This window comes from Triticum aestivum, chromosome 5A, assembly GCF_018294505.1.
Source record: "Triticum aestivum cultivar Chinese Spring chromosome 5A, IWGSC CS RefSeq v2.1, whole genome shotgun sequence".
Lineage (NCBI taxonomy): Eukaryota > Viridiplantae > Streptophyta > Magnoliopsida > Poales > Poaceae > Triticum > Triticum aestivum.
In genome coordinates this window covers 600,323,993-600,342,098 of record NC_057806.1, presented here as the reverse complement: position 1 = coordinate 600,342,098, position 18,106 = coordinate 600,323,993, and the positions used below count along the sequence as shown (strand labels likewise).

Below are 18,106 nucleotides of genomic sequence, written 5' to 3'. Positions count from 1 at the left end.
AGTCAGGTCCAACCAAGGCCGGGTGATGGTCCAGAACCACCCCGTAATCAGCCCGAATCAGCCCCGATGGCACTGCCAAGGGAGGGAAGGTGAACGAATTCGATGGCGACGAAGAGATCGCCCCAGGGAGAAGAAACCCTAACTCGCGAGCGAGAAGGAAAAAAAACAGGCAATCGATCTCGAACGTTTTGGATGGGCACGGGGCACTTCTATACCTCTAGTGCCTTGAACACACGGAAGGCCCCCCTGTCTTCTGGGCGGTGCTGCACTTCCCAGCCCAGCCCAGCCTAGCCCACCTGTAAGTTCCTGTTTCTCCACACACCCGGACATCCCCCAGCCACTAACTAGAGACCACAGTGCACAGTCCACCTCAACCCCCTTTCGATCCGAATCCACCGTCTCCTCGTCGCCGACGACGCCACCATGGCGGCGCTCCTAGCCCGGCAGGCAGCGATGGCCCTCCGCGCTAGGCAGACGGTGAGCAGCCCTTCTACCCCTCCCCCGCCTCCCCTGCCCGCCGTCGCCCTCCTAGATCTCCGCCGTCCGCCCTCCGGCTTTCAGATCGAGGCACGCCGCCCCGCACTCCTGTTTGCTGTGACTTGCGCCTGATTCGTGGTTTGCCGGTGTTTCAGGCGCGTCTCGGCCCGTCCGCGACGGCGATGCAGGGCCACCTCCGGACCTACATGGACGCGGGGGCGCCCAAGAGGTTCAAAGGTATCCACCCTCTCCCCTCTTCCTGAGCTTTTGGTATTATGATTATTTCGGAAATGTGGTTCGGGCTATGTTGGTTCTACCTTACCATTTCCATGCATTTCGTGTGTTCAAAGTGATTGATTTTCTATATCTTGTGGTGCATACGGTAGCGTGTGAGCGAGGAATTAGGGTTGTACCTGAAACTCTTTGGAACAGATCTTCGGTTATAGAGTATTAGTTAGTTGCACACTGATGCCTGACACCCAGTATGAAATGGTCAAAAATTGTGCCATGCTGCCTCCCGTTGGTTTTAGGAGAACCTGTTCTTTACAACTTAAAGCCATTTGCTGATGATGATGGACTATAGTATCGAATTCTAATTGGCCTTATTCTTTCGAACACTAATTCCATGCTATGATTTTGTGTGTGCATAGTTGCATCTTGAATTTAAATTTGTGCGATGCTACTGTTCTCTGAAAGCGCTGCCCTCTTTAATGATCAGAGGACGAGGAGAAAGAACAGCTTGCGAAAGAGCTCGCCAAAGATTGGAGTGCTGGTGAGTATATGTTTTTTATATGGGCATACAATTGTATGTTGGCTATTTTCCTTGTTGCTGTTAGGATACTGCTTCACCTCTCATTTTAATGCTCTTTCTTCAGTGTTTGAAAGGAGTATCAATACATTGTTTTTGACTGAAATGGTCCGTGGTTTGATGCTGACGCTCAAGTACTTCTTCGAGAGGAAAGTTACAGTTAAGTGGCGAATTTCACACATGCTATTAGTCTTATTGTCGTGCTTGCTTCTGTTGACTGTTCTTTTATCTTGACTCCTTGTAGATTAACTATCCATTTGAGAAGGGCCCTTTGAGCCCCCGTTTCCGAGGGGAGCATGCTCTCAGACGTTATGATACTGGGGAAGAGCGTTGCATTGCCTGTAAACTCTGTGAAGCTGTAAGTTGTGTTCTCTTAAATCTCGCAATAGTAGTGGATTAGTTAGCAAACCATATGAATTTATCTTCTGCCAAATGAAATTGAGTTCTAAACGGTCCATAGTAATAGCAGGCCATGCTTATATGAAAATTTGGTGTTTGCACCAGTAATACTTCTCAACGCAATGTTATAACAGTGATGCCATGTTTTCCATATTAAATTATGAGTTCTTAGGGTCATCTTCTCTTTCCCATTATTTACTTTGCAAAATTGGTTTCTTTCAAGTATATCTGACTGAAATTGATTAAAGTTTTTAAGAAAAGTTTGATCCCTTACTTGCTTGAAGTTATTTACAATACATGATGGTTTTGTTCTTGTTTGTGGTAGTCATCGTAGTTGTTAGTGCTTGTGGAGTAAAGCATTAAGATTGATGTTCTGTGAGTATTCAGAATAGTCTGGCCATTGTATGAAGGGTTTCAGTTCCTGGGATTGATCACTTTTTCCCGTGGGTACAAGGAGAACAAATCGTGGCCTGGAAAAATTTAATTTAAAATCTAAATTGCAATTTGAAGTACAATTGATGGCATAATTATGGCCGTGAATCAGACAGATGTCGGTCATTCTTTGAGGGTAACGGACAAGTCAAAACCACCAAGAAAATTGCTGGTTACTGACTGGGAACCTGTCCTAAAAGAGTCCACAACTCCAGGGTTGAAACACTGATGGTGCAAACCTCTTGAGTCAGTAAGATTGTGTACGGTGTTAGCAGTTAGAACTTTGAGCTCTGAATCACTGGCAGCAAGAGCATTACAGCTTTCTGCTTATTGGTGCTTTTATTTAAAAAATATTTGCAGCTCAAATTTCTTAGGCCACATGCTTCTTCAATCTAGTACTCCCTCCGTCCAAAAAAGCTTGTCCCTCAAATTGATGTTTCTAGCACCAAGTTAGTGCTAGATACATCCATTTGAGGGACAAGCCTTTACGGACGGAGGGAGTATGGTGTATGGAACTGGTGCACATATGGGGTTTGAGAAGCTCTTGAAGAATCATCGTATCTAGATTTAATAATATTTTGCAATTGAACACACAAAGCTAAAATTCATGAGCCCCCCATGGCGCCATGTGTCCAGTACTACCGTGCTAGATTTACTGTAAACTTTGTTGAACACTGATAGTTTCTGGAAGTAGCTTGCTGTACCGTGTAAGTCTGTAACATTCTCGCCAATCTTAGTTATTGAAGTCTTGGCCTTTGATTAGTTTCAAAAGTTACTGAAAATTCTCATGTATAGTAGTGCAAAACTGTGTGATTGGCTTAAGATGCTTGAATGTTGGATGTTTCTCATACTAGTTGAAGTGGTAGTTATTGATGCATAAGTATGCCTTTTCTCACATGGCTTCACATGTGGTCAGATATGCCCAGCCCAGGCAATTACTATTGAGGCAGAAGAACGTGAAGATGGCAGTCGCCGAACCACAAGGTAATCGAATGGCTGTTTATTTTCTGTGAACCATGTTAACTGTTAAGTATGCCACTTTGATCTACTGCTCTTAATCTGCAATCAAGCTCCATTCTGACGATTCATATTTTATCTTGTTTTGCAGATACGATATTGACATGACCAAATGCATCTACTGCGGGTTCTGCCAGGAAGCTTGCCCTGTCGATGCTATTGTCGAAGGCCCTAACTTTGAGTTCTCTACTGAAACTCACGAGGTAAACTATCCAGTTGATTCTATCGTATGATGTTATTTCCACACATTCCCCGGGAATCATAACACACAACGTTCTCTGCCATGGTGCAGGAGCTGCTGTACGACAAGGAGAAACTGCTCGAGAACGGCGACCGCTGGGAGACCGAGATTGCTGAGAACTTGAAGTCTGAGGCCCTTTACCGTTGATTTCCTCTTGCCATTAAATTGGACCTGCCATTTCCCCTGTTTTGCTCGACTAGCCGATAAATAAGCAAACCTGTATCATAACCTGAAAGCAAGGCGCCATGTTTTTGTGCCTGTGTTCCGTCTGTTGTACTAGCATGCTCCAGGGTAAAGGTTTACGGTATGTTTTTGCAATTATTAAACTATTTTCGACTCTGATGGCATCGTGAACAATATACTGGTTGTGGAGTTTATATTTTCCTGTCAATACGTTGTGTTCGCGTTTGTTATGAATGATTAACCAACCACGGCTATGAACTGGTCTGGACTAGATTGCCCGTTCGTAAATGTATTATCAGTTATGGATTACTGAGCACAATGCAAGAATAAACACAGTTGACAGAAAATAAACAGCCATCCGATTACCTTGTGGTTCAGCGATTTTATGGCATAGTACTTAACAGTTAACACAGTTCACATTTTGCATAAGGAAAATAAACAGCCATTAGAAAGTAGGCACAGCTTGGCAACACAGTCATAAAATCGTCATATTTGAGATCTTAGAAGTGGTGCACGCAGCACAGTTTTTTTCTTTTAAGAAGAGTTCCCCATAAAGTTAACTGGCTTTAGTCATGAAACAAAATTCTGCAGAGGCGACAGATCCTCGTGTGGCCCACTGTGACAGGAAAAAGAAGCCGTCGTCCGGTGACAACATAATTTAGACAATGTGTACGTAAATAATTAATTTCGTTGCAAAAGCTTTCATAGCTCAGTTGGTTAGAGCACCCGTTTAGTAAGCGGGAGGTCTTGAGTTCAACTCTCAATGAAAGCAATTTCATTTTTTGTTTTTCGTTTTTCTCCGTGTGTACCAAGAGTGTACTGTTTCTTCAAAAAAAATGGCCTTTGCAGTTTGTACGCAAGTGGTTTTATCAATGCATTGTACCGATCATCTCAGCCCACAGGTGGACCTCGCCGTTGGTGAGGTGTTCATGATGCCAGGCTAAAGGACCGTCGTTCGTTCCTCTTGTTTGAAAATCCTACGCCTTCTACAAATGGCCTAATCAAAGCCTACTTTTTTTTTGAAAAACCCCCATACGTCAATTAATTAATATAATGTTATTACAACATTTCATTACAAAATTCGCCACACAGGGCGAAACGCTATTAAGAAGAATCCCATCAGATTTACTTATAAAGCTCAACTTCGCAATTTCATGAGCCACCTTATTGACATTCCGATTAATTTTCGCAATTTTAAAATTCTTAAGCATCTTCGATATACTCAAGGCTTCTTTCTTCATATCAACGAGCGAGGACCTGTCAAGATTCTCATTTGCAAGAAAAGAACGGACAAAAGCACAATCAGTCTTCAAAATAATGGACTGGTGAAGAGTAATACATATATAAAGGCCTGCCAGGCAAGTACGCAGCTCAGCTTCATTCACGCTGTAGTATTGACCCAGAAAGTCCCACCAAGATATATTAACTTTGCCAGATGAGTTCCTAACAACCACCCCCACACTGGCCTCATTAATCTCTCCACATAGCTGGCATCGACATTAATCAAAGCCTACTTGATTGTGTTGATTTTGATTCTCTCCCTAGCATGGCCAGAACCAAGGACTCATTTCGACTTCCGAAGTTGCCAAAGTAACTAAAAGTGCATCTCTTAGATTCCCTTAATTTGTTTTTGGCGATTTATGACATATCCATTAGGATGAGTAATGTTTGAGTTCATTTCAGAGCTAGCCCCTTGGCCATGAGTGGAACATCAATGGTGACCCCTACCTACAACTTTCGATGATGTTGTCTACCTCAAGCTCTTAGAATGTACTCCTAAAGTCTCAACATTCTCAATGCCGAATTGATATAATTAGATCTAGCAAAAGCTTTATAGGTTGTCTAAGTAAATAATTAATTTTGTAACAAAAGCTTTCATAGCTCAGTTGGTTAGAGCACCCGTTTAGTAAGCGGGAGGTCTTGAGTTCAACTTTCAATGAAAGCAGTTTTTTTCCTATTTTTCCTTTTTCTTCTTCATGTATCAAAGACAAAACTGTTAAAAATTTGTTGAATAAATTATAGGCTATAACTAGAGTTGTAATTAGCGGATAGCCCTTATATAGGTGGCCTTCTGCACATTTCCTGCCATTCTGATCTCTACCTTGTTTGATGAAACAACTTTTCCTTTTTTGAGGGCGACAACACATGTTTCAATGGCAAAATTCCATCGTCAGCCATGTCTTGGAGCGCAAGCTCGACTACAGAGAAGCAAGCCAAGAAGCCGAAGCTAGACTGTCGGCACCCATCAACGGTGACGGGTTTTGACGCGTCAACGCTCATGTGTTCCGTAGTAATGTGCTTTCTTTGTCATAAGACATTTGATCATATTATCTCATGAGTTACAAGTGCACAAGTTTTAACACGATGCATATCTATGAATTTCGTATAGAATTTCTAGCCACTGACCAATGCATAAACCCTAAAACTCAGTGGCCTAACCTAATTAAAATGGTATAATGTTGTGACAAGTCGAGTCACAAGGATAGGGGCAGTCAACTTCTTGGGCGGCACCCCTTTCAAAGAACCAATCACCAACCAGCTTCGCAATTGTCTGAAACAAAAAGAATTTAGTGCAAACACTACCCATTGTTAGAAGCCCACATACACAAGTACAGCTTATTCTTACAGGAGTAAATATTTATTAGTACTACTACCTTGTCATGTAGTCTTGGGGAATTTGGTGCAAACCATGTGTCCTGGGACTCGCTCTGGCAATGTGAAAAGCAAGAATTGATGAACATCCCCACCTTCGATTCGCCTTCGAACGGTTTCAGAGCCATTAACATTGCGCTTCTCAGGCCTGGAGACGAGTTCAGAAATGTCCTCAAGGCAGCAACTTAAATCAAGGATCTTCTTTTAAGAGAATATATATGTAAGACAACAACTTGGTTGGATTGCCTTAAGGCAATAACTAAATCAAGAAGCTTGCGCCCGTTGGTTTAATGTACATTTCACAGATCCGTAGAGTGAAGTCTATTTTAAACCCTGATTTCGTAGAGTGAGACGCAAATGAACCCTCACATCTAAATCCCTGAAGTTGATACCCTATACTCCTCGATCCCGATCAAATCAAACCTTGAATCCGTTTGGCGCACCGGGAAAATAATTATCCCGGCCGAGATCACTCGCCACAGTCACTGACCACCCGGGTCCATATTTCTTCACCTTCTATCTTCTAATCTCTCTGTCTTTCTTCTTCACCTTCTATCTTCTAATCTCTCACGTAGGCCGCCCCCTGCCTTGATCGATTCTTTGCTGGAAACAAACAAGCAACGCATGCACCCGAGATGTAATGTGCGCGGACAGCCGCAACATACTAGCAAATCCAGCTCGTCCAAGTCGACGGTGAGGCCAACGCACCCAGCGTACTCGAGGACGACCCTGATGCGCGCATCATGATTTGGGTCGACTGACTCGCGTGCGGCCGTGCAGACGTACCTTTGCTCGTTCTGGGCGCGTTGGCCGAGAGCCGCACGCCGTGCCCAACCCTGCCGCAGGGGCGGCGAGGCGGACGGAGGGGAGGCCGCGTGCAACCGACGCAGACAAAGGAATGACGCATCAGCAACCACGAGCGGGGAGGTGACGGCATCTGTTGTTTTCCTCGCGCTCGCGCGGAGGTGAAGCCGCAGGTCAAGGATCTCTGGAAAAACTGACGGTCCGCCAAATGAAAGATCTCCAGGGCGCCGTCGAGATCGGGTTCCGGCGTCCTAAATGCGCAGCTCCACGCGCTGACCTCGTGGCCGTGCTCGCCATACTTGCTATTCCAGGAAGAAGATGGACGCTTAGGAGAGAGTAGGGGAGATTGAGGAAGAAGATAAAATATGACATGTAGGCCCGTGTAGTACGTGAGAGAAACAACCGATCCCGATCAGGATTGTCCTTCCAAACAAGTATAGGATCAGTCTAGGGTTTAGATTGACTGGGATTAAGAAGTATAGGGTGCAAATTTCAGGGATTTAGACATGAGAGTTCATTAATGTCACACTCTATGAAATCAGGGTTTAAAACAGACTTCACTCCAGATCCGTATAAAGCACAAAAGTGTAACCTTGGAGCGTTGCAATTTGGGATGAGCTGCATGCACTAAGGGCCGCTTTACAGCGACTCCATTGACCTCTAGGATCAGACGAACGGGGCACAAAATTTTGGAAAAACTGTCCAAAAAATGTTAAGCATGTGTAGTTACCAGTGATCGGATGCTGAAAAAAATTATACGGTAGTATCATGTCTTGTTTTACCTGATATACGTCGTAAGCTGAATTCAAGATGAAATAGGGGGCTCTGATGCTCCGAAGCGCATATTGCGGGAAGAAGCACTGCACACAAAGGGTGGGAAAGTTATGCATGGTTTAGCACAAGCGCTGTGTAAAAATGCGGTTTGGTTCTACTAGCAAGGATCTACTAGCAAGGAAGAGTATAGGAATCCAAAGAGTCTTCACCTGATAAGATTTTACTGTTGAATCCGAACAGTTTTTGTTCAAATTCTTCTGAACCCCCTAGATGAAAGTTGAAAAATTGCAAGAAGTATTTCAAAACAAGAAGGTCCAAGGCATCATAGAGATATTCCCAGTTTACCGTGGGAAGACCGGAAGAGGGATTTTGCTAGTGAAAAAAGACCTGGAAATCGACTACCCCGTTGAAGAAAGACCTGACGGTGTTGCGGCCCGAAATATCGTCCCTGCAAAATGACACCAAACCCTTTCAACACATTTGACAAAAAGAGTTGACATCCCAGAAGTATTTTTTTTTTCTTTCTTGATTTGCTCCAACTTACACATCAAGGAAAAACCCTGGCATCGCTCATGCATTTCACCATGGCAGTGCCTCGGAGACGCTCCTCGAGGTCGTCGCAGTGGAAGAATGTAGCTAGACCTCCTGCTGAGCAGCCTGAGAGCAGCACCTGAAGGATTCAGAACTTGCTCAAAACCATGGCCGGCTTAATTGTTGTCTAGCCAGAGAGGAGTAAAACTAATATGCAGAAAGTATATATAGAGGTTATCAGTGATGAGATCTGGTGGACCTTTTCGGCTTTCGCAAGGCCTTTCTGGAAGAGATCTGTGATGATTGCATCCCATATCCTCTGGCCTCTCATGTAGATGACTGAAGACTGCATATGTAGAGGCAAGCACTGAGCAGCAAACTTCTGTTGAACCCATGCAGCAACAAGAAACAATGGTAGCATACTTACACCATTTCTGAACTCTGAATTGCCTGTGAAGGAGCCGCCATCGCAGTATCGCATTTTCACTCGATTCCAATTGTAAAAATCTGCTCGAATTGTTGGCCAAGGCCGTATCAAAAAAATTCTAATATTGACAAGACTTGATGAGCTTTTAATTTTTGGGCCTTGTAAGTGGCCTGAAAAAACTGATGCAGATGTGGGCTAATAATCAATCCTTGCAGGACCGTTAGCTTGAATTCACCATGGACCTAGCTAGCTTGGTTGTTGGTAGTGCTACCTACCGGATTATTGTGACCGTTTGGTGCACGCATGTAACTGAAGAACTCTGAAGTGTGTGTTCGTTTTCTTTGTTGCTGAATGAAAAACAATTCAGGGATTGAGCTGTTGAGGTACCAGGGTTCATGGCGGGATCGTTGCTGAGCAATCCGGAGAACGTGTCGAGCTTGTTCATGAGGCTGCTGGAACCTAGTGAAGTGCGGGCTCTCTGGGCGCACGACCGCGCGTCGTTGCACCAACCGCCGCCCTCGAACTGGAGCCGCCAGCCGCGAGCGCCGGCGCCGGAGCCCTGGTGGAGGTGGTACGCCGGCGGGCTCCCGTCGAGGCACACTGCAGTGGAACACAGACGCCACGCCACCATTGGTACTCCGTAATGCAACTGCACATCATAGACAATATGCCGCCGGCTGGAGGAGAAAAGAGGATATGTTCAAGGGGACGTGGACTTGCCTGCTCCCGTCGACGCGGCGCCCGGGACGAGGGTCATTTCCGCCATCAGCTTCTCCTCGGCCCCCGCCGCCGCAGCAGCAGAAGCAGTAGCGACGACGACGACGAGCACACCCGTGGCGACGGCTGCAGCCCACGTCCGGACCCGCCGCCGGGCCATGGCGATCAACGGCGGCACGCAAGAAGCCAAGAACCGACGGCTATCTCGTGTGTGTGTGTGCAGGCAAAACTTTCAAGTTGGGAAGCGAAATGACAAGGGCGAGAGAGAATGCACCGGAACCAGATGTCGACGATGGAAACTTGTGCGGACAACAGCGTCTCGTCGGCGTCAGCTCCTTCGTTGGCTTGGGGCGGAACGGATGGTGATGTAGTATAGATCATGGTTTCTTTTGCGGCCACAGATCCACTGCCCGCGTTGTTGTGTTTTAACTTTTTTTTAACACACTATAATCAAAATCGCTCACATACATGAGCACGATGTTTAAACTTGCTTGTTTCGTGAGTTGTGTGTGTGGATCCGATGCAGGAACGTTTAGTTGGTCAGGACACTTTTGCCATGAACCACAGTGCATCAAAACGCTCCTAAATACGCCGACAACATGATCTGGACGCTTTTTGTCATGCACCACGGTGCATCAAACGTCTTCAAACCAGTTCGTACATTTGAATTTTTTCAAACTGGAAACAAACTTGTGGGAGGTTTGAGAGAGTCCAGACGCCTGCCACATTGGACTTCGACACACCCAGCCCATCCAAACCCCCCCTTCGGAGCCCTCCACCGTTACACCCTGATCCGTCCGCAACCCAGGTATCGTCTGCCTCCTGTTGACGCCATCCATGATGGACACCACGTCAGTAAGTGTTCGGTCAAATGTCATTGAGATTATTTTTTTGACTTTTTTCTTCTTAACATGAAGCAAGCATGATTGAGGGGGTGGGGGAGTACTCAGTGAGAGAAGGATGCATTGCTGTGCAGCGCGTGGTTGGCCACAAGTATGGGGTTTGTAGGCATGAAGCAAAAGGGCACAATATTTTGCCAACATGTGCATTCTTCGTTTCACAAGCATTAGTGTTGATCTATGTGTTGGTCTATTTCTTTTTTAAGAAAATGGGGCAAACATTTGGTGCATCGGGTCGGATGGCCGTCCCCTATCTACTGTTTGTGGAGACGTCCGAACATGTCGATGGACGTTTGATGTGTCCTTTTTGATGCACAACGTTGGAGATGCTCTTACTAGATAAGTGCTCGCGTGTTATAACGGGGCACACATACTTTAATTTTACAAATTTTAGATTTTTTAGATAAATAAGTTTTGCTAAATCCATCCACGGTGGAAGTAACATATACTCCCTCCGTCCCAAAATAAGTGTCTCAACTTTGTACTAGCTCTAGTACAAATTTATACTAAGCTCAAGACACTTATTTTTGGAACGGAGGGAGTATGATGATATGGTTGTCAGGGCATCTCTGACACAGACCCTCAAATCGACCGTATATGTCCTTTGCGAGAGTTCAGACACTTTTTGCCATCCAATATTATCCCTCAAACGTCCACGGAGAAGTCATTTCCGGTCGTAAGTTTTCGTTATGCAGAAGCTTGAATGGCCCGCCAATGGCTGCAGTGGGTACCGATGGTTCTTTCTTTAGAGCACTTACTCAATTCTCCACCTCTAGAAGACTGGTCAGAGAAAATGATATTACATGAGAAATTCATAACAGACATAGTCAGGAAATCAAGGAGATTATAGAATCCTCTGACGCTGATCATACATTCACGATACAGCATTGTACATCTTATTTAATGGCTTTGATCCTCGTCATTATTCCTAAGCATGCACGTGTAAAAGGTATAACTATGTACTACTCCAGATCTACGTGCAATGCAAATGACACAGATATCTGTTCTTCAACATTACTTACACATTTACAAAAGGGAAAACAAGTTTATGTGAAGTTGGGCAGGGGCAGGCACTACTCAGTCGTGGCCCAGCTCAACACATCACATGGATAATGGAAGCGCTTGAAAAAACAAATGCTGAAATTCTTTTACTTACTTAGTATGAAAAATGTTCTTATATTTTGGGACGGAGGAAGTATTTGTGTAGGTGGCAGTTAGCCACTAAAAAGGATGAGAGCTAATACATCAATGTTCTCAATCTTAGCTTTGCTCCATCATAAGCTGCAACAAGTTCAGAATGCCGGTGTTCTAAATTTCCCCATCAGCAGCTGAAACAAGTTCCAAATAAACAGACTAGGCCAGTTTGACTCGAGACAGCAAGAAAATCAACAACCTGTCAATAGAAGTTGTACTGACATAAAAGCAAACACAAACATGGTAACCTGCTCTTACCTTCAGTGTGACACTTCTTGTCCTTGCTCAATCAAGTTCGAAATGTGAGGCCAACCAAGAGCACTTGAGATTGTTCAAAGCATGTTGTGACTCCAGGCCTCCAGCACTATCTAGGACAGATACAATAAACTTCAAGGGATGGAAAACTACGAATGTCAGAATGAACTGTAGAGATCATCAAGCGATGTAAAGTGCATGGAGAACGTGCCATAGAGCATAGTCACGAAGTTGCTCGACATTATCTCTGCGAGGATCAGCCGTGATGACAACTGGTACAAGAATGAAGTACGAAAGGTGATTATAGGTACATAAAAGCATCGAAATCAACTAGACTTGCTCCTTTTATCAGTTGCTGCAGCCATCTTCTGAAGATCATCTGGAGTTCTGGACAAATGTCAGGACAATGTGTGAATCCAAAATATGGCGGAGTCCATTTAATAATGAAACAAGCTCACTTCTCGCTTTATAAATAATACTTATAAAGCAACCACCACGTTGATACAACAAGTTTAAACGCGCTGGCAGAACCTATTGTTAGAAGTATCATTGAGTTAAGAAAGTCCAGTATGATGCTGTCTCTAAGGAGACACCTTACAGGGCACAGATTATCAAGAGAGATAAAAATAGCAGAGGATTGGCTTGCATTTTATTAATAATCGTTCAACACAAATTAACAAGCCATCTGCAACTACAGTGAGCATTCATTTTTTTCGACAACTTCTTAAACATGGCAACAATTTGCCTCTGAATATAGCAAGCCATCAGAAAGCAGGTATCTATCTACAGCTTCTTACGATCCTCAAAAATTACTTGGCCTGAGAAGATCGCACCATCTGTAATTCGCCTGACCACCCTTTCCTGCTCATCCTTGCTCTCTGGAAAAAGACGCTCTGCACAAGAACAAGGCGGCGGCTGCCCAAGGTCATCACATGCCTCACATGACTCATCTCTCAAAATTATTTTCTGCAAATTGGGTGCTCGCTCCAGCATAGCCCTTGTGAATGCCAGCTGCTGCTTTAGCGGCTTAAACCAAATAATTTGGAGCTCTCTCAGTAGAAGGTTCTTGGAGCCGCGGCAGTCCATCTCCCACTGAGGGCTCCTTCTTTCAGGGAAGGACCGCAGTCTGACCTGGCCATCGATATCGCATAAATGGTCATATACCTGCATTTGCATTAGGAATAGTTATATCGATATAGGCTTGTAGTTTAAATTTTCAGGTTCAGCGGCAGTTCAATGTACAGAATGCAAGAAAAAACAGCATAACATACAAGTTGAATATGAGATTACGAAGATCATAAAAGTATTTTAAAATGGGAAAAACATATTCATTACTGAAGCTGGTAAAACGTTCTTAGGTCAGAACGGCACAACTCACCTGAATTTGTAATATTTCAACAGAGGGGGCTGCCTCAAGAAGGGCTGTCGTCCATATAAGGTTGAATTCAATAAAGATACCTAGTATGGACAGCATCCTTAGCTTGCTGAATGCAGAGCTGAGTTCCTTCATTTCAGGTTGCATCCAAAGCTGGCCAAAGATAAATAAATTTGGATTAAATTTCATAGGATGCGCAAACGCAAATCTACATAGTTAAAAAATATGTCACAGAAGTACAAAATCACTGACATGTTGGCAAAATGTACTTGGTGAGAGAGCTCCATTCTAAGAAATGATTGAATCAATTGGGACACATTCTTTTTTGAAAAAGTCACACTTTGGTGATGGCCTGCTGCACAAAGTGTGCGGCGTTAACATCACTTTCATGTAAATGACTCTGGTCATTCGGGTACCCTACTCGTTTTGAATGCATAAGGTAGAAAATGATCTGCCTTTTTATTCAAAAAAAAAAGTCACACTTCAATTGTGAATGTACCAAAATAAAATACAATAATTGTCCGAGGGCAGGGTTTCATTAAAATGTAGCTTTCTACGCATTTGCCAACCTATGCGTAGTTGTCCAAAAGCTTATACCAAAGGTTTTGTTTTCATAATAGTTTCTGCCCGATAGGTTTGTAGTTCCACGAAATTACTCGTACAGAAAACTCAAACACACACACACACATGCAGAATGGGAATTACCAAACACAGCCATGTCATTACCTATACAAAGAAACAGATCTACGATGTCACTAGGATAACTGTGAAAACATGGCGAATAGAAAACTTCAACTAGCACTTACATTTTCTCCCATAAAATCCAGTGTTAGAGTATGTATGCCCATGGTGCCACGTAGAAGTTCACTTAATTTAATCACATTCTGATGAAGTTCGGGCCCATTTGCAAGGTGTAATTCGCGGAGAGAGGGAACAGAATCAAAAGACAAGGGCGCGTCTTCAGATTCCCAAGTATCCCAATGAAGTTTCTCCAGTTTCGGAAGGCAGACCAGCTCAAGCCTCCCAAAGCAACACGTGTCGAGGTCCAGAACACGGAGTTCTGAGTTTGGTGCATCTATCTTCGACAGAAAGCCACGACCAGCGTCACAATGAAAGAGTCTTAGATACTTCAATTGTGTGCAACGGTCAAACAGGAGATGGTGCATGTCCAACTTGTAAAAGCACACATTGTGGAGAGAAAGCCTTGTGAGGCAATGGAACACACTAGGGTAGGCATTGAAGAAATGATCCGTGTCGTTGGCAAGCCGTAGCATATGAGGATCATCACAGTCGCGCGGCTTCGTCTCATCGAGGATCGCAAGGTCCAAATCTTTCAGTAAGCCGCTGTCAATCGCGCCGCACACTAGCGGGCCGATGTCGCTTGAGAAGGTGTTGATCGAGTAGATCTTGAGCTGCAGGTTTGTGAGGGTTGATTCTCTCCGAGGCTTATCAAAGAAGCTCCTGACTGCTTTGGTTAGGGTCACCATCGCGTCATGCATGTCATTTGCATCGATTGGGTCCGGGTGAGGAACAGGCAGGAAATCCTTGACATCAATGTTGAGCTCAGGCAGCAACCAAGGGAGAAGTCTCCATCGTGTTGAGAGCACACTTGTCCTTGCAGCTGTAATTAGGTCGATTCTGGTTATGATAGACAGCAAAATATCATCAGTCAGCGCGCTGAGTCTGTCTTCCTCCTCTGGTTGCTGCATAAACAAGGCAGACTCATTCAGTACTGATGAATAAATAAATTCAGAAGTTCCAAACAGAGAGGATTTACACCGTACATTTATTCTTACTTGAACGGGTGAATCAACATTATTTAGCTCCATGATGAATGAAGAATCCAACATCTTACGAGTGATTCTTTGGGGCAATGCTCGTCTGGGTATTATTTTCCCTGTCGAGATTGGTCTGCATAATTGCTTCTGAAGGGCCCTAAACTACTAATCCGACTAGAACTTGGCCCCTTCTCCGATGGATGGAAACAGGACGAGAAAGACAAGAAGAATCAGGACTAACGAACGCGTCCATCCACCCCAACGGATTGCTTGCAACTTGCCCCGACTGCAGTCCACACCCATCAACATAATCACCGCCGGTGGTCCGTTCGCGCGGGGAGAATCTCGACCACCGTCCGGGCTAATCAAATTCAGCTACTAAATATGATCCGATCACCAAGAGCAAAGACAGGACCGGGCAGGACAGAACAAATTAAGCGAGATACTTGTTCCACGAAGTACTAATGATGCAGTTCAACAGCGACAAAGAAAGCACCGACGGCTTAACAACCCAACACAAGTTTCCAAAACAGGACAGCACGGCAACATGTAGTTAAAGATAGGCGGCAGAGGAGACGGATCCCCCGTCGAGCGAACGAGCAGATCAGTAGTCGTCGTCCTCCTCGCCATCCTCATCGTCGCCACCCTCAGCGCCGACCTCCTCGTAGTCCTTCTCCAGGGCAGCCAGGTCCTCACGGGCCTCGGAGAACTCGCCCTCCTCCATGCCCTCGCCCACATACCAGTGCACGAAGGCGCGCTTGGCGTACATGAGGTCGAACTTGTGGTCGATGCGGGAGAAGACCTCGACGACGCTGGTGGAGTTGGAGATCATGCAGACGGCCCTCTGCACCTTGGCCAGGTCGCCGCCAGGCACCACGGTGGGCGGCTGGTAGTTGATGCCGCACTTGAACCCCGTGGGGCACCAGTCCACGAACTGGATGGTGCGCTTGGTCTTGATGGTGGCCACCGCCGCGTTCACGTCCTTGGGCACCACGTCGCCCCGGTACATGAGGCAGCACGCCATGTACTTGCCGTGGCGCGGGTCGCACTTGGCCATCATGGACGACGGCTCGAACGCGCTGTTGGTGATCTCAGACACCGACAGCTGCTCGTGGTACGCCTTCTCGGCCGAGATGACCGGCGCATAGGACGAGAGCATGAAGTGGATCCTCGGGTATGGGACCAGGTTGGTCTGGAACTCAGTCACATCCACGTTCAGGGCACCGTCGAACCTCAGGGAGGTGGTCAGGGATGAGATCACCTACACACAGACAAACAGCACAAGTTCCAAGTCTCAGCTTCACATCACACATTGCACAACAGTACTAATACAGGCACAGCAATGAAATGCTTCGATCCAGATGAAAGACTTTGACAATGTCAGGTGATCAGTACCTGAGAGACGAGGCGGTTCAGGTTGGTGTAGGTGGGCCTCTCGATGTCCAGGGAGCGCCTGCAGATGTCGTAGATGGCCTCGTTGTCGAGCAGGATGGAGACATCGGTGTGCTCCAGCAGGGAGTGGGTGGACAGCACACTGTTGTAGGGCTCGACCACAGAGGTCGACACCTGAGGGGATGGGTACACGGTGAACCCGAGCTTGGACTTCTTTCCATAGTCCACGGACAGGCGCTCAAGGAGGAGCGACCCAAGCCCAGACCCGGTTCCACCACCAACGGCGTTGAAGACCAGGAAGCCCTGCAGGCCAGTGCAGTTGTCGGCCAGCTTGCGGATGCGGTCGAGGCAGAGATCCACAATCTCCTTGCCAACTGCAGGGGACAAGAGCAAACAAGGCACGATGAGCAAATCAAACATGGTTGAGAGATCAGTGCTGATTGTAATGAAGCAGTGAGGTTTTGGGGGAATTAATTACTTGTGTAGTGACCACGGGCGAAGTTGTTGGCGGCGTCCTCCTTGCCGCTGATGAGCTGCTCGGGGTGGAAGAGCTGGCGGTAGGCGCTGGTGCGGACCTCGTCAATCACGGTGGGCTCAAGATCGACGAAGACCGCACGGGGCACGTACTTGCCGGCTCCGGTCTCGCTGAAGAAGGTGTTGAAGGCGTCATCACCACCTCCGATGGTCTTGTCGCCGTTCGTCTGGCCATCAGGCTGCAGCAGGGAACAGTGAGGTGTTCAGTTGGATGCAGACCATAATATCACAACACATCAAAACTGACCAAGTAAAGCATGATCATGGCCTAACTAGATCTGAGATTTCACACAAAAGTGGAAACTAAACTAGTACAGAGGTGTATTCGTGTCTCCTGAAAAGCACGATCCTAGGACTCCAATTGCATATCAGATCTAAAATACAAAACGAAACGACTAAGCATCACAGATCGCAGGCTTAAATTAGGAACTACGAACAGTTGATGTTCCTGACGAATTCAGAAGGGTCGCGCAGATCGAACACTAATTGCCGCATTCCCGCGTGAAAACAACTAGACCTACACGGGAAGGTAATCGAGTAATCCCGTCACAGTTCAAATCCCGCATCAATTACAGCCTAAATATTCCAAACCAGAGAAGATCTGACAACTGAACCGCAAAACATTTCGCAGCACAACCCGAATCGCAGCCCAGATCCAGAGGCCCTGCTACGGGAAACCTTCTCCAACCAATCGACACCATCGGAGCAACCGCATACGAATTCGACATGAGGAGGGGCGAGAGATGGGATGAGATGGGGTATGGCGAACCTGGATGCCGTGCTCGAGGCAGTAAAGTTCCCAGCACGCGTTGCCGACCTGGATGCCGGCCTGCCCGATGTGGATCGAGATGCACTCCCTCATCTTCGACGCGGGGGCGCGGGGGGCTCGACGGGATCTGGCGGCGGAGGGCGCGGAGCGGGGGAGGAGGGAGGGAGACGGAGCGAGAGCGAGCCGGCGTTTGTGAAGACGCCGGATGTGTAGTGGCTCCTCCGCTCGGCCCCCTCGGCCCCTTTATAGGCGGCCCCCGGTTAACCTAACGGCCGTTCCGCTGGCGTTAGGCGGGCGGGCCGCGGCTGTGGCCCACGCCGCCAGCCTGGCCGGCCTCTGGTTGGTGCGCGCGCGAGGGTGGGCCGCGGCGACGGCTCGCGACATGTGGGCCCGGATTGTCGGGTGCGTGGGCGTGGCCCGCGTGTCACTGGGGGCCGGGTGTGGGGGA

General features: G+C 46.5%; 3 protein-coding genes, 2 non-coding genes and 1 pseudogene across 6 annotated transcripts; 3 read left to right on the top strand and 3 right to left on the bottom strand.

Moving 5' to 3' along the window:
- Nucleotides 1-238: 238 nt before the first annotated feature.
- LOC123105187 (NADH-ubiquinone oxidoreductase subunit 8) lies at nucleotides 239-3,765 on the top strand. The gene is made up of 8 exons (XM_044527200.1): nucleotides 239-477; nucleotides 633-714; nucleotides 1,196-1,249; nucleotides 1,353-1,444; nucleotides 1,530-1,643; nucleotides 3,033-3,100; nucleotides 3,225-3,336; nucleotides 3,426-3,765. The coding sequence occupies exons 1-8, from the start codon at nucleotides 424-426 to the stop codon at nucleotides 3,519-3,521; spliced, it is 672 nt and encodes a 223-aa protein (XP_044383135.1). The 5' UTR covers nucleotides 239-423; the 3' UTR covers nucleotides 3,522-3,765.
- A 490-nt stretch (nucleotides 3,766-4,255) lies between these two features.
- On the top strand, nucleotides 4,256-4,329 carry TRNAT-AGU (transfer RNA threonine (anticodon AGU)). The gene has a single exon. It is a non-coding gene; the product is annotated as a tRNA-Thr (tRNA).
- Nucleotides 4,330-5,428: 1,099 nt separating this feature from the next.
- Nucleotides 5,429-5,502, top strand: TRNAT-AGU (transfer RNA threonine (anticodon AGU)). The gene has a single exon. It is a non-coding gene; the product is annotated as a tRNA-Thr (tRNA).
- Nucleotides 5,503-5,852: 350 nt separating this feature from the next.
- Nucleotides 5,853-9,784, bottom strand: LOC123105186 (pectin acetylesterase 9-like; annotated as a pseudogene).
- Nucleotides 9,785-12,422: 2,638 nt separating this feature from the next.
- Nucleotides 12,423-15,211, bottom strand: LOC123105184 (F-box/FBD/LRR-repeat protein At5g56420). 2 transcript variants are annotated; one of them, XM_044527198.1, is made up of 4 exons: nucleotides 14,982-15,211; nucleotides 13,992-14,888; nucleotides 13,189-13,338; nucleotides 12,423-12,974 (listed from the first exon to the last, which is right to left on the bottom strand). In XM_044527198.1, exons 1-4 carry the CDS (start codon nucleotides 15,033-15,035, stop codon nucleotides 12,594-12,596), a joined length of 1,482 nt encoding a protein of 493 aa, XP_044383133.1. In that variant the 5' UTR covers nucleotides 15,036-15,211; the 3' UTR covers nucleotides 12,423-12,593. The 2 variants fall into 2 exon arrangements, with proteins under 2 accessions (XP_044383133.1, XP_044383131.1); XM_044527196.1 differs by having other exon boundaries at nucleotides 14,970-15,159.
- Nucleotides 15,212-15,389: 178 nt separating this feature from the next.
- On the bottom strand, nucleotides 15,390-17,885 carry LOC123105185 (tubulin alpha-2 chain). The gene is made up of 4 exons (XM_044527199.1): nucleotides 17,659-17,885; nucleotides 16,834-17,068; nucleotides 16,359-16,729; nucleotides 15,390-16,224 (listed from the first exon to the last, which is right to left on the bottom strand). Exons 1-4 carry the CDS (start codon nucleotides 17,749-17,751, stop codon nucleotides 15,568-15,570), a joined length of 1,356 nt encoding a protein of 451 aa, XP_044383134.1. The 5' UTR covers nucleotides 17,752-17,885; the 3' UTR covers nucleotides 15,390-15,567.
- Between the last annotated feature and the right edge of the window lie 221 nt (nucleotides 17,886-18,106).